The sequence below is a fragment of the Lemur catta genome, chromosome 21 (assembly GCF_020740605.2).
Source record: "Lemur catta isolate mLemCat1 chromosome 21, mLemCat1.pri, whole genome shotgun sequence".
Taxonomy (NCBI): Eukaryota; Metazoa; Chordata; class Mammalia; order Primates; family Lemuridae; genus Lemur; species Lemur catta.
The window spans coordinates 24,579,580-24,603,888 of NC_059148.1; the positions used below are offsets into that span (position 1 = coordinate 24,579,580).

The 24,309-nt window shown below is 49.3% G+C and overlaps 1 protein-coding gene across 1 annotated transcript; it reads right to left on the reverse strand.

Annotated features, from left to right (window-relative positions):
- Positions 1-531: 531 nt before the first annotated feature.
- Positions 532-24,299, reverse strand: OAS3 (2'-5'-oligoadenylate synthetase 3). The gene is made up of 17 exons (XM_045534720.1): positions 23,913-24,299; positions 22,743-22,808; positions 21,181-21,463; positions 19,693-19,868; positions 17,902-18,137; positions 16,445-16,598; positions 15,658-16,002; positions 14,257-14,539; positions 10,826-11,001; positions 9,787-10,037; positions 9,258-9,402; positions 8,311-8,484; positions 6,680-6,965; positions 5,456-5,631; positions 4,870-5,108; positions 3,571-3,718; positions 532-3,372 (listed from the first exon to the last, which is right to left on the reverse strand). The coding sequence occupies exons 1-17, from the start codon at positions 24,297-24,299 to the stop codon at positions 3,361-3,363; spliced, it is 3,537 nt and encodes a 1,178-aa protein (XP_045390676.1). The 3' UTR covers positions 532-3,360.
- Between the last annotated feature and the right edge of the window lie 10 nt (positions 24,300-24,309).

Here is a 24,309-nt window from a genome sequence, read left to right on the forward strand (position 1 = left end):
GGTGCTAGGATTATAGGCGTGAGCCACCATGCCCAGCCTATATCTCTATTTTAACAGTTCCGTTTCCCTGAAGAACCCTCACCACTATAGCATACAGATGTTCCTTGACTTACAATGGGGCGATGTCCCAATGAACCCATCGTAAGGTTAAAAAATCATAAATCGAATCATCATAAACCCAGATGTGCCTCGACTTATGATGGGGTAATGTCTGGGTAAACCCATCATAAAGTTGAAAAATTTTAAGTCAAGCCATTGTAAGTTGGGGATTGTCTGGATATTCCTAAAATAAATGAAAATATATGTCCACACAAAATCTCCTACATGGATGCTCATAGCAGCAGTATTCATAATAGCCACAAAATGGAAACAAGCCACAAGCTCACCCCTGGATGGATAAACAGAATGTGGTCCACCCATGCCACGGCACGTTATTTCATAATAAAAAGGAATGAAGGACCTATACAAGCTAGAACACGAAAGAGCCTTGAAAACATGTTATGTAAATGAAGCCAGACACAAAAGTTCGCATATCGTATGATGGCATTTATTAATATACAAAATGTTTGCTATAGATGCTACACAAAGCAGATGAGTGGTACCCAGAGATTAGGGAAACAATGGGTTGGAGCAATGGGGAGTGACTACTAATGGGTTTCGGATTAACTCTTGAGGTGATGAGAATGTTCTGGAATTAGGGTGATGAATGTTGTGAATGTACTGAATATAAGTCTTATGAATATTTCAAATACAAACCTTGTGAACATACTCCCACCACTGAATTGTACACTTTGAAAGGGTGAGATTTACGGTATGTGCATTATAGCTCAATACAAAAATTTTTAAAATTAAAAATTAAAAAAAAAAAACCCAACACTTTCTTTGGAATCCTGCACTTCTTACAATCCAATTCTGGACTTGGTCTTCAGGCCACAGGAGATGTGAGCCTTTTTACGGGCTAACGAGGCTCTCTGACTCACCCGCTCAGCTTTCAACTGCTGATCGATCACATTTAGTTTTTTGTTGTTTTTTTCCAGAGTCCTGGCAAGAGCCATCCAATTCCATTGGTCTATTGCTGTTTCAGTACCAGGGGCTTCACATTACGCTTTGGTATCGGCTAGGGCTGGTGCTTCCTCAGAACTCTCCTTTTTCTCTGTTTTCCAAAATTTTCTTACGGGTATATTTTTCCATAAGAACTTTACTATCAACTTGTCTATTTCTACAGAAAAGTGCATGTGGGTGTTTTGAGGATGATCATTAAGTTACAAATCAACTTAGGGAGAACTGACTGATATCTTTATGAGGTCAAGTCCTTCTGTCCAAGGGTGTGGCTATACTGGGAAGTCCCCCAAAGTTACTGCGGGGCCAATATGCCAATGCCAAAGTGGCCATCGTCAAAGACTGAGGGACTAGAATGAAATATGCCCCCGCTGGGATCAGTGAGACCTCCTCTCTGCCCTGTCCCAATGACAACCTGGTTCCCACCATCTCACAATTACCCTAATTTTGGAACCACTTCAAAGGGGAGACCCAGAGTCCGTGCAGTGGGGATGGGAGGTGCTGAATTGGAACCCACCACCTGGTCCACCCAGGAGGAGCACGGACGGCTTGTGGTGCCCAGGCCAGGGCCACTCTGCTGCTGAACGACTTGGCAGGGCAGGTCTCTGCTGCCCATAAGCGTTTGCTCTGAGCTCTCGGAAATGTGTGTGGCAGCAGCCAGGGCCAATTCAAGGGGTGAAATTTTGGGTCCTCAGAGTTCTAGGCTCAGATTGCCAGCCAGTCTGCAAGGTGAGTCCAGTTCCAAGAAGACTTTATTAACACCCTCAGTTTTCTCAACGTTGGTTCAGCACCAAGAGCAGGGACAGGGATGGAGGCTGTCAAAGTGGCACAGGTAGTAGGAGGTCTTGCCCTCTGAGTCCTCACCCACTCTGTCTCTGTAGGCTCTAGGTGGAGCAGAGGAGCTGGTCTTCAGCACTCTCCTCTCTCCAAGAGTGATGACAACGAGGGAAGGCTCATTGTCATCAGCTGACAAGCCCTGACATGTTTGTGGCTGCAGGAGTCCATGGCCCTGTTGGACCCCAGCTTTGTCCATGTGGGGCAGGGACGGTGGTAGCAGCAGCAGCAGCAGTAGCAACTCCATGACCTTGATGTGGCTACCGTGGTCTAATCTTGAAACCAGTAGTCCAGTGGTGGCCCCTGCCTTCTGTTTGTCCTCCCTGTCCAGTGATTTGGATGAGATCCCACTGTGCTTAAGATTTCTGGAGTGCTTCCTGTTTTCTGGGCTGAGCCTTGACTGATGTGGACACTGTCATTGGACTTGAGGTCAAGAGTGCCTCCTGCATGGGCCTGGTGGATTTGCTCTGGAGGGCAGAGGGAAACGGGCTGAGCACTGTTGTTGGGCATTGGCTCAGCTTTAGGCTCTGGGAATGTAGAATCCTACTGGTGGCATTCCAGCAGGTTAGGAGAGAAAACAGGAACCAGTAAAAATTCAGGAAGGCAAATTGAGCCGTGGCATCCAGATGCGTAAACTGGGGAAGGAGTGCAGCAGGCAAGGCAAAGAAAAGGAGGCCTCTGATGCAAAGGCAGCCAGTTATGTGTCCCCTGAGAGGGTCCCCATAGCATCCATTCCCCCCACTCCCTCTCTCTGTGTCTGTGGCAGACAAAACAAGCAGATCTGGGCATGCTCTCCTGCTAGCAACTGAGCTCAGAGAGCTTCTGAATAGCCCAGACACACACTGTAGGCCTGTGAGCACCTTCTCCTTTTGGCATCCAGGCCAGACATTGCTAATCAATTATGGCACTTGTACCACCATGTTCTTATACTGCATCCATGGCAGACATCACTAATTGATTAAGCCACTCTTCTTAGCTAAGTGTCTATTCTTTAAAATTCTTCAGAACATAGGGCTCCAGGCAGCCAGCACCAAATGATTATGGCTGATAAATGAGATGGAAACTCCATGTCATCCCTGTAAAAGGCGTTTGGGTTTGGGAAGAAGGTGAGGCCATTGGGAGGTAGGGATGGGTTGCAGCAGGAGGAAGAATGTGAGCTTGTTTGGATGGGCAGATGGAAGTCAGGGAGGAGGGGGGCTTTCTCAGCAGGGGTGGGATGCAGCCCTGGTGGGTATGAGGACAGAGTCATGGGGTGATGGAGAAGCTGCAAATGCAGGCTGGTCCCAAACCATGGAGTCTAACCCCTGTGCACAGGCCACAGGGGACAGCAGAGTGTGTGAGCAGGGAAAGTGGATTCACTGAGACACACACACACACACTCATCTGGCAGGGGACCCTGAGTCTCCTCATGCTGAGGGCTGGTGTCTATCTTCTGTCCATCCAGTATGACCACTGATTTCCTGGACTTCACACAGCAGCCTGGTGAGGGTATTACAGAAGCTGTTGTTACCCCCATCCTTCCTGCAGAAGCTGACACCACATGGCCTGATGGGAAATGCAGGCACAGGGGCACACCTGGGGCTATGACTTTAGGAGGAGCCATGCCACACCCCCACCCCCCACCGACCACACTACCCCCGGCAAAGGACGCTCCCTTCCGAGTCACAGATCTCTCACCTTCACTGGCCATGGCTGGATGGGGGTGCCATCCCTGCCTGTGCAGCACAGGGCAGATGTGCAGGCTGCAGCTTCCTTGGCCAGCAGGTCCCAGCGGGCATTGTGGCCCAGGTTGCCTGTCGGGTCAGCCGGATCCAGGATGATGGGCCTGCAATTCCCACCCAGGGTCAGTCTTATTCCTGGCAACATCTAGATGTCCATTTGTGGGTGTAGGTTGGACTATTCTCTTCTGACACCTTACACTATGCAGGGGCCAGGGACAAGGCTCAGAGACTCCTCAGAGCTCCAGGAACACTCTAGGGCAGGGATAGAAAATGAGCTACACGTGGACCACTTCTCCATGATGCACCCAGGCAGACATTACCAATCCATCTCAGTGCTATCGCTTACCCCTTCTGCACATGAAGCAGGCATTGTTAATCAATCACAGCACTGGTTCCACCACTCTCCCTGCATCCATGGTACAGGTCAAGTATCTTTTATCCAGAATGCTTGGGACCAGAAGTGTTTCAGATTACAGATTTTTTTTGGATTTTGGCATGTTTGTATTACTTACCAGTTGAGCATCCCTAATCCCAAAATCTGAAATCTGAAATGCCCCAATGAGCGTTTCCTTTAAGCATGACCTTTGAGCACCTTGTTAGAACTCAAGACATTTTGGATTTTGCACCATTCTGAATTTTGGACTTTCGGATTAGGGACACCCAACCTGTACACACCACTAACTTCTTAGGCTACTTTTTTCTGCTGAGCCAAATCACAGCCTCAGAATCTTTTCAACACATCATTCTAAGTAGCCACCACGCACTGACTGGAGATGCATCATGAGTTTGCAAAAGCATCTCTGCCATCTTCTGTACCCATTTCAGAGGTAGGCAAAATCTCAAAGAAGGAGACACACTTATGTCACTTGATGGGTTCACAGGTAGGATTGCCAGAATCAACAAAGTCAAATACAGGATGCCCAGTTAAATTTGAGTTTCAGATAAACAATGAATAACTTTTTAAGCATAATTATGCCCTTAATGTTGCATGAAGCATGCTTATACTAAAAAGTTATTTATTGTTTATCAGCAACTCAAATTTAACTTGGAGTCTTGCATTTTTTTCTGACAACCCCTATTCACATGTGACCAGGAAACTGACTGCCTGTCCCTCAGGTGCAAAGAATATCACTTCTAGAAAGGGACTCAGTCCTAGAAAGAGGGTCTTCCTGTCTCTGCTCTGTGATGTAGGAGGAGGGGAGGGAGTGGGTGACCACAGATCTGAGACTTGGGGACATTGGGGGTGGACCGGAACCTGGGTTTTTGAAGCTGCAGTTTCAGGAAATCTCCGACAATCTCATCCTGCGCCTTGTAGTTGATGCTCCAGTAGACACAGAGCTGGCGGTACTGGGTGATCAGCTCCAGGACTGTGCGGAAGCCCTCAGCCATGTTGAACTGGGAGTCCCGTCCACCCTGCTCCCAGGCATACACTGTCAGGAGTTCCAGCCCATGCTGGGGGGGCAGGGAGCCTCTCCCCTTGGGCATCTTGTTGCACTGCGGAACAAGGAGAAAGAAGATGTGTTGGTCCCTACCGGCCATGATGAGGTGCAGGAGAAACCCCTCTGGAGTTGGTAAACTGACCCCCAGACTTCTATTGAGCACCTGCATGTGCCAGATGCCTTGCCATGCATGCATTTGTCCCATCAAATCCTGGGACATAGTTACATCACCCCCATTTTACAGACAAGATAAATAAGGTCCCGCAGCTAGGATATAACTCTCCCTCTGCTCCACCAACCCAGGGTCCTGGCTGGGGCTGGGCACTGCCTCCTCCCAGGAAAGTGCTCCAGAGGCAGAGCCCACGGCTGCTGCGGGGGCAGGTGGCCATCCCTGTGCCGAACCTGCTGGTACCAGTGCTTCACCAGCCGGATCAGACTCTTCAGCTTGGTGGGGCGAGAGATGATGAAGTCCCGCTGCAGCTCGGTGAAGCAGGTGGAGTACTCGCCCGCGTTGCTGTAGCTGTGGATGAGGTTGACGTAGACCTGAGGGCTGGGCTGAGAGCCGGAGACCAGCTGACCTGGAGCAGGGAGATGGTTACCGTCACTCCATGTCCCACAGAGTCCTGGTGGGCCCACTTGGGAAGAACTTCTGAGATCACCTACTTGGACATTTCCCTAAGGGTGGTCTAGGACCCAACTGGGAGGCCACAGGGTGTTTTTAGATGGAACACAGTTGTGGCATGACCCACATGAAATCCCCAGTGAGAATCGTATTCTCTTTTCGGCTCCCTTTCAACCCACCATGCAGGAAGTCTCAGCTGGGAGCTAACACATCTTTAAGCTGCAATACTTGCTCAGCTCTCTCCCTATCAGAGACAGAGCAGGCCTCTGTCGTCAAGCCTCCGGCAGTAACAGAATCGTGCGTGGCAAGGAGTCGATGTCACTGTTCTGGTTTCATTCCTTAATATCCAAACGCCTGCTCCCCAAACCGAGGGACGGGATAGATTCAGAGAAATTCCCGCATGAACCCCTCCCTTGCCACTTGCCCTCCAAAACTCAGGAACCAAACACAACCAGACACGGGGAATTTTCTCACTCTGCGAACTCTCCTAGCCAATCCCAGAACTGAGGAAATAGGAAGAGAATTGTGTCTGTTTTGTTCCGGGCTTCCTCCTTAGTGCCTGGAGGAGCACTGGACACAGAGTCCACAGAGTGGACTCATTTACTGAATGGACTGAATGAATGGATCTGCGGCAGGTGGAGGAGTAGCAGGAGTAGCACAAAGGCACTCAAAGCTGAGGAAGTGCCGAGATACTTCAATGTCCTCACTGTCAGATAAAGGCATTGGGGCTCAGGGTGGGGAAAACCCTTGCTCAAGGCCCTCTAGATGTTGGTGGCTTTACTGGGACTAGGACGCAGCTTGGAGTCCTCACTGTTAGCCTATATAACATCTTTGTGTGAATTAGAAAAAGGCACTTTGCAGAAAAGCTGTGATAAACATACACATCTGCAATGCCTGTGATATGCACACGTGTGGCCTGCTTGTGCACTGCACAACCTCTACAACTGTCCGTGGTGACCCTGCTTCTGCTCTCCCCCTTCTCAAGCCTACGGCTGGGCTCTTACCTAGGGCGTCAAAGGCTGGCAGCACGTCGAAGTCCACACTCTGGTCCAGCATCGTCTGGGATGTCAGTGAGAAGCTCAGCACTCGGGGATTCTCCCATTTGGAGACCTCGAACTTGACCTCAAACGGTTGCTCCCGCTGGCATGCCTCCAGCTGGGCTCGGATCTCTGAGATGATCTCGGCCCGCATGTTCCCCTGCTCAGTGAACTGGCTGAAGCAGCTGAGGAACACCACTAGGTCAGCGTCTGAGCGGCCTTGCAGAGCTGTGCCTTTGGCTAAAGAGCCACCCTGGGGAGGACACGGCAGGTGGCTTGACCTTTGAAGTGTGGCTTGGCATCTTCCTGCCTGTGGACTCTGGATTCTGGGTTAGGAAACATGCTGTGTGACCTTGGGCAAGTCACCCAACCTCTCTGTCTTACGTCTTCAATATGGAATGGTTGTAAGAAAAAGAAATGTGCAAGAGGTAAATTTAAACCCTTCAACAAATGCAAAAGTTTTCATTCCATCATGCTTTGGGTCGGGGGGGGGTGTGGATTTAAGAGTTTTGATTATCTGTTTTGTTTTGTTTTGAGGCCTGTGGCTCTCAAGCCTGTCTTCATTTGGAGAGTTTGTACAAATGACTGATGGCTGGCTCCTGTCCCCTGAGACTGTGATTTAATTTTGGTTAGGATGGGGCTTGGGCATCAGTATATCTTTTAAAGACCTCTGTGATTCCAGGGTGAAGCATGTGAAGGTAGGTTTGAGAACCAATGAGCCAAGCCACCCTCCACAAGTGTTATGGATGAGGAAGGCGAGGATCAGAGAGGGGAAAGTATTTCCCTGGGGTCACACAGCAATCAGCAGCCCTGGGCCTGTTCACTTGCTGACTCCATACCAACACTCTTTCTGGAGCTGACCGGGGTGTCACCTGTGTCTCTCCAGCTGTGGACTGAGGCTGTACCTAGTGCAGTGGATGATGTGACTTCTTGTATACCCCCGGCATCCTTCCCACCTGGGATCAGCATCCTGCTTTTCTTTGGAGGGACCATCCCTCCCCCACACTCCACCCGTGAGGTCTAGGTGGGGCTCACTTTGCTATGTCACCCAGGCTTGGCCACTCAGAACATCATGTCTCCCTAGCCCCAGTGACTTGTTTGCGGGGAGGTATGTTGCCCAAGCCAGGCCAATGAGACTCAATTCTAAGACTTTTATTTGAATTTTGAGAAAAGAAAATTCCCCTTTCTGGAAGCTTAGAGCTGCCAAGGACCACCTTATGGTAAGGGACTGTCCAAGACATAAAAAGCAGGGCCAAGGAAAGGAAAGAAAAGTTGAGTCTTGATGTCACTGTATGGGCTCCTGGATCTGGCTATGCCTGAAAGCAGATCTAATCCAGGGCTTCCCAGTTACAGCAGTTAATATATTCCTTTGTTGCCTCTTTGGAGTTGGGTGTCACTAACAACCAAAAGAGACTTGTTGGACATACCTGTGCCCTCCCTCTGCCATCCCCCCAGGACCACTTTCTGGCTTTTTCTCTGTGCCTGGCTTTGTGCTGGTTGCTGCAAGGGCCACAAGGATTGGGTCAGGCCTGGCCCTGGCCTGGGAGAGATCACCAGCCTGCAGGACACTGCTTGCCTAAAGCTCTCCAGGGACTCACCTTGACCACCTTAATCACTTTGATGGGAGAATTCCGGAAGCAGTTTTCCCTCAGGAATGAGCAGATGGTATCGATGGCCTTGTTCACCTGCGCCAGGAACTGGCGGTTGGGCTGGAGAAATTCACTGATGAACTTGTCAAGGTCCCCGGCTGGGGTTTGGTAAAGGAGTGCTGGCTGCAGAGAGAATCCAGGGTGGGGCCAGCTTGAGACAGGACTCCCAAGGAACACCCAAGCCCTGTCCCTCGATATCTCTGAGGACAAGGCTCCCACTATCTCCCATGTTTCCTTTTCCTTCTCAGCTGGTTGGCAAGTCCTGAGGTAGCATCAGAAGGACCCGAGTTCGAGTTTTGGTTCCAACCCCCGCATAGCCTCAGTTTCCCCATCTTTAAATAGGTGCAATCATGAGGCCCATGTCTCACTAAACTGTCTTGAGTGTTAAGCACTGGCTATGAGACCCTGCTGCAAAATAGCAAATGTGATAAAATCATTTCCCTTCAGGATCTGCAAGTGGCTTGTGTCTTAGATCAGTTTGCCTAGAAACAGAGCCTGCGGTGGGATTCTTGTGCACGTGATTAATCGGGGCACTCTCACAGGAGGAGAGGAACGAGGACAGCAGGAGACAGTGGGGCAGGAGCTCAGCAAGGCTGGGGGCTCAGCTGGAGGCAAGCCTTTGCCTGATCCCACAGAAAGCCCTGATGCATGAATTGCGCCACAGAGTTGGTCCTGCCTTGAGACAAGGTGGGCCTCCGGTATCCCTGTGTCACTCAGACTGGCTGGGATGGAGTAATCTGTGCCTCTCATGGAGGGCAGGTCTCCAGCGAAGGGGACAGCTGTAAGCCAGCAGCAGCCAAGGCTCCTGGCAGCCGGGCGTACATGCATCGGCAGGTTAAGGGGACCTAGAAGGGGGGCACTGGTAGTGCCCACCACCCCAGCGCTCTGCCTCTTACCATCACATCCCAGGCTTGCACAGGTGTCCCATCTCTACTCGTACAGCAGGCCTGTGTCCTCAGCGCTGCTGCTTCCTGGGCCAGCAGCTCCCAGCTCCCCTGGCCCACATTCCAGGTGGGGTCGGCAGGGTCTAGGACCAGGGGCCTGGAGGCAGAGCAGGTGGGCACGTAGGTGGGGAAGGTGGGGGTCAGTGAAGGAGCAGGTGGTGGGAGGGCTGGGAAGAGTGTCAGGACCTCAGGATTGCCCCAGTCTTGCCCAACTACAGAAAGGGTCCTAACTGGCTGCATCAGTAAAAAAGCTATTGGGTGGCTCTTACGTTGAGAAGTAGCATTTTATCATGCTAATAAAACCGGCCCTGGTTTCCTTTGGGGCTCCTTGTGTTCACACTTCCTCAACAAGGAGTCCAGGGGAAGCAGAGTGAAGGGCGGGGTTGCTGACCCAAACCCCACCTGGGATCCCTCCTGGGTTACTGACTCCAGGATGGGGAGGGGTGGTAATGAGGACTGGTGAGGGGAAGTGGGTCTGTACCTGGGTTTCCGAAGCTGGCCAAGAAGGTGGGTTCTCAGAGCTGGGTCCTCAGTGCTATAGTTGACTGTCCAGTAGACACAGAGTTGCTGATACTGTTGGACAAGCCCCAGGACAGTCCGGAGGCCTTCGGCCGTGTCGAAACGGTCCTTCCCACAGCCCTGCTCCCAGGCAAAGATGGTCAGGAGCTCCAGGGCGTAGACTGGGGGCAGAGAGGCACGGGCTGGCCCTTCTCCTTTGTTCTGAGCTGCAACCTATGTCACCCAAGATGAACAAAAGATCAGGAGATGTGAGCACCTGCTGTGCACAAGGCATGGCCCGGAGCGCTTGGGGAAGGAGGGAAATATATAAAACAGAAGGAACAGAAACTTAGAGACGGCCTAGCTCATGCTTCTTATTTTATACACAGGTGAGTAAACGGAGGTCTAGAGGAAGATAGTGACTTGTTTAAGGTCATACAGTGAGACTGAGAGCTCAGATGTGGCCTTTGCCTGCTGTCTCCTCTCCAGGAGTGTATGCACAGGAATGGGGGCTGGAATGTAACCACCTTGGCATCCCAACACCCATCACAACAGTTAGCAACAGTGGGTGCTCAATAGATGTTTGCTGAATAAGTGAGTGCATGGATGCAAGTTGGCATTCAGAGAAGTGCTTAGTAAGGGAGCTCCGAAGGACACTCAGGGTTTAGCACGACTTGCAAAGATGTGGTGGTGGGAACAGCATAAGCAAATGCTTGGAGGTGGGAAAAAATAGAGAACACAAGAGCCGTGTGGAAAGAGAGGAGAAACAGTGAGGCTAGAGAGGGACAGTGAACTCCAGCCACAAGAAATGAGGACTTTGGACTTGGTGGAGAAGAGATTCTGTCTTCCATCGGCTTCCAGATCTGCGGACAGGAAATGGATTATGGAGGACGAGGTACTTCCGCTTTGGATAGCCAATAAGAAGCAAGACAGGGGAGATGTCGGTGTAGAGGAGAAGCTGATTGGCTGAGGCAGTTGCCATGGTAGCACCTGCTTCCCGGGAGAAGCCATGGAGTACTCACCTGGTGGTACCAGTGCTTCACGAGCAGAATCAGGTTCTTCAGCTTGACTGGGCGGGTGTTCACGAAGTTCCTCCGCAACTCCGTGAAGCAGGCCGCACACTCACCTTCCTGGCAGCCACTGTTGAGGAGGGTCGAGTAGACCTGGGGGTTAGGTTTGGCGCCAGAGCTGAGCTGCCCTGTGGAAGTTTGAAACACTCTTGAGTGTGTGACTCTACTTGAAGGCAGCAGCATTTACCAACCCATCCATTCACCAGCCTTTTAACGTGAATCACATATCATTGCAATCAGTGACACACTATGACATTTAATAACAATCAGAACTATCATTTTTAAGCATCAATTACGTACTGGGTGCTTTTCAATCATTTTTGTTGATCCACCCAATAACTTTGCAAGACAGATAATCTTGATCGCAGAAAAGCTACGTAGCACAGTGGTTAAGGGAATGAGATTTGGGAGACAGAGAGAAGTGGGTTCATAGCCAGTAGTGTGATTTTGCCTCTTGGGATCTAGTTTCTTCATCTGTAAAGAAGGGCATCATAAATAGCACCCACCCTGATAGGGCTATTGTAAGAATTGAATGAAATCTACACGTAAAGTGCTTAGAACAGTGCTTATTCACAGCACGTGAATACATCACGTGGTCAATAAGCATTAACTATGGCTATTATTAATGTTGTCATCTCGCAGAAGAAAAAACCAAGGCATAGAGAGAAAGCTGGAATTGATTCCCACCCCCCAGTTTCATAAAGCTGGCCTATGGAATAAATGCCTTCTCCTAGAAATGTGGCTAAAAACGGTCACCAGCAGAGAGAGGCTTCAAGGAAGCGTGCTGCTAGACGTATGGGTGGGGAAAAAAAGAATATCCCCCATGAGAAACTGAGACCCCAATCCTATGCTAGAAGTGGGTGTGAAGCTCAACCTTGCAGAATCTACAGGGTGAAGAAATCCCAGGCTGTTAAATTAATGTATAAGCTGGCCTGGGAATTAGTGAAACTCCTGGAGCTCAGCTAGAAGCAAAATGAAAGCTTGGTCCCCTGAGGGATATTTCTCCAACCCAGAGCACAAGGAACTTCTACAGGAAAAGGAAAGACAATAAAGCTCCATATACCCCAAAGATGAGCTCATGCTAAAAAAATTACAAACCACATGAGGAAATGATCCACCATGAGGGAGAGTCAGGTGACACAACAAATAGGAAAATTAACATTTCAAGAATTTGAGATTATAGGGCAATCTGAGAGATTAAAATAAGCATGTTTAAAATTAATAAAGACATAAAAGAAATGGAGACCACAAAGAATTGAAGCCAATAAGCAAATAACAGGTTGATTTGAGACAGAGCCAAATACAACTTCTAGAAGCAAAAAATAAAGTCATCAAAATTAAAAAAAAATTAAGGATTGGCAGCAGATTAAATACATTTGAAGAGAGTAAACTGGAAGATAGATCTGAGCAACTGAGAAACAGGAAGCCCTGAGACATAAAGAGATGGGAACAATGAAAGAGAGGAAAATATGGAGGATGGAGTGAGAAGCCATCTAATAGGAGTTCCAGAAATGGAGAACAAAGAAAATAGGGGAGAGACAATATTCAAAAAGATATTGGAACACATTTTCCCAAAACTAAAGGAAGAATTGAGTTCTCAGATTCAGGAAACACAACACATTCCAAATAGGATAAAGAAAAAGAAGTCCATACGCAGATAATATATCAAAGAGAAACTGAAGAATACTATGAACCAAGAGGAAGTCTTAAAAGCTACCAAAAAGGAAATTAAAACAAATGAACATTCAAAAAAACCACATATACAAAAAAAAAACAGATCATGTACAAAAAAATAACAGAGAGCAGACTTCTCCTCAGCAACAACAGAGGCCAGAAGACAGAAGAGGGAAAACAAGTGTCAAACACTCATTCAAACATGAAGGTGAAACAGAAAGGATTTTAGACAAAGTCTGAGAAAATTTATCATTCATAAACCCTTTCTGAAAAAGTGCTAAAAGATATATTTCTGTAGGAAAGAAGATAAATCCAGAAGGAAAAAGTGGAAATCAAGAAGTACTGGTGAAAAACATTATAAACTATGGTCATAATTTTAATTTGCATAGGCTAAAAAAAACCAAACCAAAAGAAATAATCTTCTCTATTATTAGTGTCTGGCATTTGGGGTCCAATATATTATTAAACCCTTGAAAATCATTATATTGTTGTTTGTTTCCTTTTTGTCTTTTAGCTTTATGCTACTTATAAAATGTACAATTACATTTAATAACCTATCCTTGAAAATAGAGGATGGAAAAGGTATACCAGGAAAATACTAACAAAAGACCATTACAGCTTTATTAAATCAGACAAAGGACTGTAAAACAAATAGAATTTTTTAAAAATAATGAGGATTACTACTTAATGATAAAAGGAACAATCCAATAAAATATAATAATTATGCACTTATATGTTCCCAATAATATAGCCTTAAAATATTAACAGCAAAACTTTCCAGAATAACAAGGAGAAATGAACAAATCTCCATTCAGAGCAGGAAATTTTAAGATATCCCATTCAAAAATTGTTGGGCCAAATGAAAAATTAATAATTTAGATCTGAGCAAAAATCAGAAGCTAGATCTAAAGGAACTATATAGAAGCCTGCATTCAACAACAGAAAGCATATGTTCTTTTTAACTATGGGCAACCTAGGAAGTGCCAACAAATTCCAAAGAATTCATATCACATAAAGTATATTTTCTGACAATAATAATAAAAAAAGTAAATGCTGAAAGAAAACAAGTGAATAAAACCTCAAAACATTCATTTGGAAACCCACTTCCAAATATCCGTGGATAAAAGAACAAATTATAATGTCATAGTTAAAAGTGTAAAATATTTAGACCTGAATGATAGTAAAAATTATGTATATCTAAACATTTGCCACATATGATGTGGTAGTTAAAGGGAAATTTATAGTCTTAATTGCATTTACTAATTGGCAATTACTAAGCTAAGTATCACCTCCAAAAATTAAAAAATGAATCGCAGAGTAAACTCCTTAAAATAAGGAACAAAATTATAACATGAAATTTCTAAAAAAGAACAAAAACAACAAAACCCCAAACTAAGCAGATATGTTAAACTGTTAACATTTGTTAAATCTTAATTAGGGTACATGGGTGTGTAACATCTGTAGTTTTCTGTATGTTTGAAACATTTCATAATTAAAATCTTTGTAAAGTTAAAAGTACTAAATAGTTATAAGATTTGATAGTGATGATTGCTTTAGATATTTCAAAGTTTTCAGTGCTTGGTCAAATAGGGACTTAGGATCACAAAGAGGATGGCAGAGGATGGAAGGTGCCCTCCCACCCCTCTAGATGCTTCCTGATCCCCTGGAGTCTTTATCACTCCCCAAGGCACAGGCCGGGCACCCCTTACCCACGGCATCAAAGGCGGGCAGCAAGCTAACTTCCATCTGGCTTTCCAGGGCTGTGGACACTAGCTGGAACCGCAAGGCCTCAGGTGCACTCTGCTCAGGAAATCTCAGGCTCAGGTCTGGGACCTGGAGCTGCCAACAGGATTCCAGCTGTGCCCGAATCTCACCAAGGATCTCTGCACTGCGGGTCCCCTGGCCCTTGTAGTCGGTGAAGCAGGTGAGGAAGATGATGAGTTCGACATCACAGCTGCCCTTTAGGTCCGTGCCCCGGCCGAATGAGCCCCCCTGTGGAGGGAAGAGCAGCTCAGACAGTGACCCTGTAGGAGCGCAGGAGTCAGACTATGGTCTCATCAACAGCACCCCATCTGCAGCCTGGAAACTGCTCTCTCGCTGATGCCGGATCTGGGGCACCAGGACAAAAGAGGCAGACTGCATGAGCCCTGTGACCTCTGAATCTCAGAAGCCTGGCAAGGGGCCAAGCCCTGTCCACCTGCACCTGCCTTCTGCCCCATGGAGCCTGAGCAAAGGTCAGACCAGTACGCAGCAACAGGTAAGCAGGGTCAGGCGGAGCAGGGGCAGTGACCAGACATTTTAGCCAAACATCTGCAGCACTGCCGGACTGCACATCTGGACCAGCGGTTGCAAATTGGGATCCCAGGTCCAAATGGGGCCTGCAGATGTGCTCTGTAGGCCTATTTCAATCAATTCCTCTCCCCACTACCCCCTTCTTGCCTCCCTCCTTTCCTTCCTTCCTTCTTTCCTGCTGGCCTGCAACAAATATTTATTGAGCGCTTACATGTCCAGAATATGTGTGAGTGGAGAAAGGATTTCTGCTTCCCTGGAACTCACATTCTAGCTAGGGGAGGGGGAGGGAGGGCGGTTGGTAAACGATAGCGCCGGAGAAAGTACTAAGTGCTGTGTGTAGGCCAACAGAGCAGGAGGGGACTGGGAGTGTGAGATCGCACATTTTTTAAACTGTGTGGTCAGGCACCAGTGGAAGGGAACACTGGATTGAGGGCCCAAAGGAGGGTAGAGAGAGAGCCGAGGGGATGGAGAACAGCAGTCCAGGAAGAGCTCGCCAGTGCACGTGGCTGGTGAGCTCAGAGCAGCGGGGGGCCAGGGTGCTCGGATCCTACAGGTACTGAGGCCTCTGCACTCAGTGAAACCGTGGAGGATTTTGAGCAGAGGAGGGAAGCGATCTGATTATTGTAATAGTGGTTTAAAAACCACATCATTAAAAAAATTTAATGGCACTTAAATATATTTTATTTAAGATGGCAAATCACCTTTCCATGGCTGTCCAGGTCCCCTGCCCAGATTCAGCCACGTTGCTGTGACTCCTTCCCCCTCCCCACTGTGGTCCCTTACAGGGTCCCATCCGTGTCTCCACGGGCCCGACTCACCTTGCTGACTCTTGAGACCTTGCTGACACTGTTCTCATGGAGGCAGCGCAAGATGACATTGATGGCCCTTTTCACCTGCTCCTGGAACTGGGGGCTTGGCTTCAGGTGGTCCTGGATGAAGCGGTCCAGCTCTTTGGTGGGGATCTGAGACAGATCTGAGGTTGTCCCCAACATAGACGGGGTGATGCTGGCTGTCTGCGAGGGGCCAGGAGCTGGGCATGAGGGTGGTTTGCTCCCTGCCCTTAGGTGCATAGCATTGAGGCTCTCGCTGTCTTCAGGGGTCCCCTGGTTAGGGCCTCGCTGGATGGGGTGGCCCAAACCTGAGCACCCGGCACGTGGAAGGCCCTGGAAGGTCATTGAAGGAGCTGCTTCACCTCAGCGCACAGGTTTCTACATCCTCCCAACTCCTCCTCTCCCTACCTCCCCCTGCCGTTTGCACAAACAGAGCGACTGAGGCGCAGACAGGAGGATGGGAGGGCCGTGGCTAGCCCTCATGACATCTTTGTGCAGATTCGAAAAGGTACCTTTCTGGGGGATAAACTGCAGAAAGGGGCCCCTTGCAGTGGGGGAAAGCTTGGCAAGCAGGCTAGAGCTGCAGAGAGACAAAGGTGCTCATTCACCCAGGCAGTGGCAGCCTGGTCATTAGACTGTTCTCCATGCTGGCTGTCCCCGCTTTTTCAACTCTGCTCCATACCGCATGGCCCTGGGCACATAGTAGATGCTCAGGAAACACTGAACACATAAATTAAGTGCAAAACCCAGGGGTTCTGGGGAACCCCTCACTCACCGGCCCTTCCCAGGGCTGCACAGGGACCCCAGACGCCTGCAAAAAGCACGGCTGGTTGTAGCAGGACTCTGCCTCCCGGGCTAGCCTATCCCAATGCCAGGCTGCCCCATTGCCCACGTCCCACGTGGGGTCAGACGGGTCCAGGATCACAGGCCTGCAATTCCAGAGAGACAAGAAGCTGCTGGTTAGCAAGAAGGTCAAGATCTGGTGGTTTGGAGTCAAGAGCTCCAATCCCAACTCTGCTACTTTCCAGCTGTCTGACCTGGGCAGATGCTTTACTTTCTCTGAGCCTCGGTTTCCTCATTTGCAAAATGAGGATAACAGGAATGCCTGCTTTGATGGGCTGTTGCAGAGATTAACTTGGCACAACGGTCCTCAACCCTGTCTGCACATTGTAATCACAAGATACCAGGATCCACCCCCGGGGACTCTGAGCTATACCCTGCGACTTAGCAATTTCACTCCTAGGTATATACCAAACAGATATGCAAATGCACTGGAAAACATGAGCAAGAATGTTTATAACAGCCCGATTGGCAGTAGCTCTAAACTGAAAATAACTCAAATGTCCATCATCAGTTGAATGGAAAACATATTGTGATAAATTTACACAATGGAATACTACACAGCAAAGAAACAGAAAGATTTAATGTTGAGAAGGTGACGCTAGACACAGAAGTATATGCTGTCCAATTCCACTTAAATAAGATTTAAGAACAGGAAAAACTGTAATGATAAAAAGTAAACATGGGGTTATTTGGGGGGTGTCACTGGGAAGGGCCCACTGGGTGCTGGAAATATTCTATCTTGATCTGGGTGGTGGTTTCACAGGTATGTGCCCTTTGTAGACACTTATCAAAATATGCACTGTAGAAGTGCATGTTATACGTCAGTAAAATGTTCGTGCACAAAATATATGGGGCCAGGCACCAGTATATTTTTTGGTTTTTGTTTTTGTGACATAGGGTCTCACTCTGTTGCCCCAGCTAGAGTGCAGTGGCATCATCATAGCTCACAGCAACCTCAAACTCCTGGGCTCAAGCGATCCTCCTGCCTCAGCCTCCAGAGTAGCTGGGACTACAGCACGTACCACCATGCCCAGCTAATTTTTCTATTTTTTTTTTAATAGAGATGGGTGGGGGTGGGGGAAGTCTCGCTCTTGCTCAGGCTCATCTCGAACTCCTGACTTCAATCGATCCTCCCACCTTGGCCTCCCAGAGTGCTAGGATTACAGGCGTGAGCCACCGCGCCCCACCTGGCACCAGTACGCGCTTAAAAACTCTCACAGGTGATTCTAATGTGTATCTGGGGCTGGAGCCACCGGACTGGAAAGCGCACTTGTGGCATTTTGCTTTGGTCCACACCCAAGCCCTGGGTAGATGTGACCTGTTTTATCAGTGTTAACTATCTCCCCATGGCTGGGGCAGGAGAGCCGGTAGTGGGGTGTTAGGAGGTACCTGGGTCTCTCAAGCTGCCTCCGCAAGAACCGCCCAACAGCAGGGTCCTCGAAGCCGTAGTGGGTGGTCCAGAAGACACACACGTGCTGGTACTGTTGGATCAGGCCCAGGACAGTCCGGAGGCCTCGGGCCAGGCTGAAGGCGTCCCTCCCGCAGCCCTGCTCCCAGGCGAAGATGGTCAGCAGCTCCAGGGCGTAGGCGGGGGGCAGAGTCTCCTTCCCCGCTGCTGGGCACACCTGCGAGAGGGCGGGCCGAGCGCTCAGGACAAAGGGGAGGGAGGAGCGCTGGCTCCCTGCGGAACCAGGCTGGGGACCCTGCGGGCTGAGCCTGGACAAGACGCCGGGTTCCAAGCCCATCTGCCCTCCCTGCTGGTGACCTCAGCAAAGTGGTTGGCTCCTATGGTGGCGGGAGGGAGAGGGAAGAGTTCCAAGTGCCCGGGAAGCAGGGAGCAGTCGGAGAGAAGCCGGCAGGTAGTCCCAACCGCTACCTATCCCCCCAGAAAAAGCTGGGGCAGATCTGGGGTCCCAGCCGGGTGGCTGATTGGAGAAGATGGGTAGTTTGGTACCCAAGGGGAAGGCACCAGGTCATCGTCCTGCCACCGCTGGAGTGCGGTGGGGCAGCAGACCAGGGCTTTGTCCCTCCCGCCTCCTGTCCCCCTATCTCCACACACGTGGTCTCTGTCTCTGCACCATATACCTGAGGTCTCCACACACCAGGCAGGGTTTACTCCATGCCACGGCAATAATCCCAGGCTCCTGGGCAACTCAGGAGGGGACGTTTCAGATTTCCAGAAGGTGACCCCCTGGCCAAAGGCACCCAGCAGCCCCACACTCCCTCTGAAACTGCACATGTGCACCTCCCCACCCAGATCTAGATAGAATATTTCTGACACCCAGGCGGGCTAGCTCCATAGTCTGCCCTTTTAATAAGTACCAGGCTATTAGTATTTTCTGCCCCTGGAGATCCTGTTTATGTGGGAAGAACCTGAGAAAGACTTACAGACTCATACTCCTTTATGGGCAAGTGGAGGAAACAAAGGCCCAGAGAAGGCTAGGAACTTGCCCAGAGTCACACAGCAAGAAGGTGGCTGCACCAGAATTGGAATCCAGAACCTCCTCATACCCAGACCTGCTTATGGTGAGTGGTCCAATAGAAGGACCAAACCATGTGCCCCAAGATCTTGGGGAGGCCTGTTTTATCATCTCTGGGCACAGGCTGGACACACCTCCCCCAGTATAGGAGCCTGTCAACAAGCATGAACAGTGCAGGGGGGCATTCCTGAGGCTGGGGCAGGAGGTATGCAAACTGCACATTACCTCACACCATATGTAAGACATTTCAGATAGGTCAAAGCCCCAAATATGAAAGTCAATATGATGGGAAAAAATATGGGAGGATAGTTTTAGAAAAATAGGGAAAGACTTCTTAAGACACACAAAGGACAAATCATCCAAAAAAGGATTAATGTCTATAATTACATTAAAATTCAAATATTTTCAGTGGCAAATGACCTTTAAAGAAAGCAAAAGCACAAGCCACAAAGTGGAAGAATACATTTGCATTGTACTAACTAATTAAGAACTAGCATCCACAATATATAAAGAACTTCAACAAATCAACAACAAGAAGACAGCTAACCTCAAAGAAAATAATGGACTGAGGATATGAACAGGTAATACCCAGAAAGAGAACATGCATGGCCACTAAACATAAGAAAATGCTTTCATTATTATTATGAAAATCACAAATCAATGTCTTGCCTGGAGTAAGGACCCTCCCAAGAGGCTTCACCTGGCGGTACCAGTGCTTAACGAGCAGGATCAGGTTCTTCAGCTTGGCTGGGCGGGTGTTCACGAAGTTCCTCCGCAGCTCAGCAAAGCAGGCTGCATGCTCACCCCCCTGGCAGCCGCTGTTGAGGAGAGTAGAGTAGACCTGGGGCTTGGGTTTGACGCTGGAGGTGAGCTGCCCTGTTGGTGTGAAGAAGTGTGAGTTAGGAAGGATGCTGGGGACACAGGATGGAGGGCAGTGCTGGTGCCGAGCTTAGCTTGGGGCCCTGGGAGAGGGTGGGAAGAATTTGGAGCAGGGAAGACAACTGGCAACGTGTGATTTGGGGGACTGGGACAATCCCTTCATTGTGTCCCCACAAAAACCCTGTAAGGCAGGTACAATTCTTCATCCCATTTTACAGCTGAGGAAGCCGAGGCACAGAGAAATTCCACGTTTTGCCCAAGGTTACAGAGCTGGCAAGTGAGGCAGTCAGGATTCGAACTCAGAGCCTGCTGACTTCACAGTGTGTGCCTTTTCCTCCACCACTCCCATGGGCATGGCTTGGGAAAAGCAAACACTCTCCATGATTCCAGAAGTTGTTTCCATCCCCTACTTGCTGTGTGGCTTTGGGTGAGTTACTGTATGTCTCTGTGCCTCAGTTTCCCCACTGGTAAAACTAAACCAATTTTAAACCAAACAGTACAGACCTCATAGGTTTGTTATAAAGAACCAATGAGATAAAACATGTCAAGTTCTTGGAATATTTAAGCATTTAGTAAGTAGTAACTATTATGATTAATAAATGTGTACCCAGTGAGCATACTAGGCATGGGGGAACGTGGCTCTTTGCCCAAAGGATAAAGCTATCCCCCAGAGTATCAAGGTAAATAATGATAATAATAACAGAAAAACAATAATAGAAATATTAATAGCAAACACTCATGCAATCCTTATCATGTGCTAGGCACTCATTTAAATTCAATTACATATTACACATTTAATTCTTCCAACAATGCTAGAAGATAGATTACTATTATCCCCAATATTATTATTATTGCCGTTTTCTAGATGAACACGCAGAGGTATATTTTTTACATTAAATGAAGCATAGGTAAATTAGGAAGGAAAATGCAAAAATCACATTAATGTTTTCAAAATAAAATACAAGATTTTGCAGCATTCTAGTCAGTCCCCAGACCCCTGCTGCAGGCCACGTGTCCACTTGCTTTTGCCTTTGGGGTATTTGAGTAAGTACCACTCTAGGTAGTGGCTGAAGGAAACCCCGAGATGCTTGGGTGAGGGCCAAGTATTTCAACACCAGGATCACAGATCCGGGAGGAACTAGGCCTTCTTGGTCTCTGTCTGGGCCAAATCCAATGTTTAGCCAAGAAACTGAGGCCCAGAGAGGGACAGAAGTCACACAGCAAGTTGGTGGCAGCGCTAGAACTGGAAGCCCCATCTTGTTCCCAGTGACCCTGCCCACAATCCTGGAATGGGATAGGACCGGCTCACCCAGGACATCGAAAGCAGGCACGAGGCTAACATCCATCCAGTTTTCCAGATCTGCAGATGTCAGTCGGAACTGCAGGGCCCCGGACACGCCCTGCTCAGGAAACTCAAGGCTCAGGCTGGGGACTGGGTCCCGCCACCAGGATTCTAGCAGCACCCGCATGTCCTTGAGGATCTCTGCACGGTGGGTCCCCAGGTCCTCATAGCTCTTGAAGCAGTCGAGGAAGACGACAAGTTCAAAATCACAGCCACCCCTGAGAGCTGTGCCCCGGCCAGAGGAGCCTCCCTAGGAAGAAAAAAACAAAAAAACCCCCAAAAACTCAGATTCCATACTCTCCGATTTAGTGCCCACAGGGGCTGGCAGGCAATCGAGTGAGGCAGGTGGGCTGGGGACAGACAGTGGTCACACAGCTCTAGGCGCTCAAGCCAGGCAGGAATGTGGGCCCCGGGCAGCCACATCAGAGTTTTCAAGAGAAGCAATTTTAACATGTAAATCTATGACTTTTAAATATTGGCAACTAACATTAAAAAAAAAAAAATCAAAACTGAAGGTAAAAACGAATCCTGGTTTGCAGAACGCACGTTTGTGATCTTTGCTCAGGATGAGCATAAAACTGCTGGTAAGAGTCACAGAATTTCTGAGACCTTTCTCATCAGCGTTTCTTTTTGCAAAGCTTCCAGCCTGAGGATTTGGGAAGGAAACACCCAAACGTTGGAGCCTCTGCTCTGTGCTTGGTATCTGTGATCTCACATCCAACGCACAACCACCCTGATGTGGTTACATATGGTGGTTACGGATCTGGGGGAGTGGGGCTCAGAGCGGTGAAGTGAGTTACACAGCCTGGAAACCGCAAGAACCAGGATCGAGCCTTCTGGGAGCAAGTCTTGCCTGAAACTGGGACCCCTAATTATCCTAATGATTATGCCAGTCCCTGTACTTCCAGTCCCCAGCAAAGCAGGAACGGGCAGAGGAACATGACAAACTAGGCCTCTCCTACATGGTTTGTGCACAATCATCTATCTCATTTAACCTTCCTAACACCCCGGAAGGAAGGTACTATTATTGCACTCACTTTGCAGAGGAAACGAAAACTCAGGGAGGTTGTCACTCGCTCATGAGCCCCGCCCTCACCAGGCGAGGCTGGGCCATGGCTTCAGCCCCAGAGTCAGGCTCCAAACACCCTTTTTTCCTCCCAACCATTCATTAATTTACTTACAAATTATCTATATTATAAAGGTTTTCAAACCTATGCAAAAGAAGAGAAGATTTTAAAGAAGCCTTTTGCCGCATTTGTCCATCTGTTCTACCTCCTTTTTCTTTTTTGTGTGATTTTTAAAGGAAATCCCAGTCAATGTGTCATTTCACCCACATACACTTCCACGGGCATGTCTAAAATAGAGATTCTCAACTGTAGGCAACTGTGTCCCCATGGGACACTTGGCAATGTCTGGGGACATTTTTGGTGGTGATGACGGGGAAGGGGAGTCCTTATTGGCTCTGGGGGGGGATTGTGACAGGTGCCAGAGGTCTGTGGTCCCCTTCTTTGCTTTCTGGTTTGTCCGACCAGAAGGCCCAGGCTCATCTCGTACATCCCACTGTAGCCCTGGAACCTGCCCTTCCTCCGAGGAGCCTGTTCAGTGGGGAATGGCATCTCTAGACTATAGCGTGGGCTCAGGAAATAAAGCCCACAGTTCTCCCCACTTGCCACTTTCTCTGTCAGCGTCTCAAGCAATCAGGAGGCCATAAGCCAAATTCAACCACGAGGCGTGTTCCAAGTTTTCTAGGGAAGTGAAGGATGCCAGGGCTTTAGAGATCCTTAAACTCTTGCTCCGCAGAAATCCCTCCTGTCCATGTCAGAGGCAGAGACAGGCTATCATATCTCCTAGGCTACAGGTCTCTCCTCCTCTTCCCCACCTCCCAGGGTAAGACTCAGCCCTAGAGCCACTAGAGGCCACTAGGTTCTCTGAGGCCATCTCTCCCTCTGCGTTTTCACCCCTTCCAAATCTGCTCTACCGCACCCGGATTCTGTCCATGACCCTGGCAGCCCTGAGTTTACACTGAGGGTATGGTAGCTCCCGCCTGTCTCCTCCCTGAGTCCGTGAGCGTCCTGAGGTCACAGTGACAGTGTGACACAGTGCTTAGGTGTGCAGTGGCTTAACCATGCTGGCCTCAGTTTCCCCATCTACAAAACAGGGACAATAATCCCTACCTCACTGAGGATTAAATGAGCTCGTACTTATTTAATGAGCCAATGTTCATTGTTCCTTGGTAAATTCTCAGTATATTGTGCTATTCTGGCTATCACAGAGTAGCATTATTTCTGTATCCTTAGGGTCTGGCCTACTGTGAGGCCCACAGTCTGTCTGAATGGGTGAACGAATGAGTGAGTGAATGAATGACTGAGAGGCGGCCTTTAAGAGCACAGATGCAGGAATCAGCCTACCTGGATTTGAATCCTGGCTGGGCCTCTTACAGACTCGGACACTTACTTCTACTTCTCCGTGCCTCAGTTTCCTCATATGTCGAGTGGGGGTTAAGAGCACCTACCTGGCAGGACTGCTGTGAGCAGCGTGTTTCCAGGGGCCTTAGCGCAGCGCTGGCAGCTGGCACGGAGCGTTGGTTAAAGAAATGAATGAGCAGGGCACAAGCTGACAAAGCCACCCTCATCGCCCTGGGAGGATTGTCGCTCCCCCCCCCCCACCCCCCGTCCCTGTCCCTCCCCAGGGCGCCTCACCTTGGCGGTTTTCAGCACCCGCGGCGGGGCGGTGGCGCCCGGGCGGCCCCCGCGCTCCCGCAGGACGGTGCCCAGGGTGCCCAGGGCGCGCCGCGCGGCCTCCACGAAGTCCCCGGGCAGCTGCAGGCTGCGGGCCACCAGCCTGTCCAGCGCGGCGGCGGGGGTGCGGTACACGTCCATGCCCGGCCCGCGCGGCGCGACAGGAGGCCGGGCTCGCTCTGTCCGACGCGCGCCCGGGGTTTCGTTTTCCTGCCGGGCTGTCAGCGACGCGCCCCGATCGCTGGTCCCCGGGGGGGCGAGGGCTGCGCCCTGGCCTAGGGAAGGGGACGGGCGCTGCTGACCCGGCCTCCCTTCCACCACACCCCCCTTCCCCGCTTTCGGTTTCATTTCTTTCCCG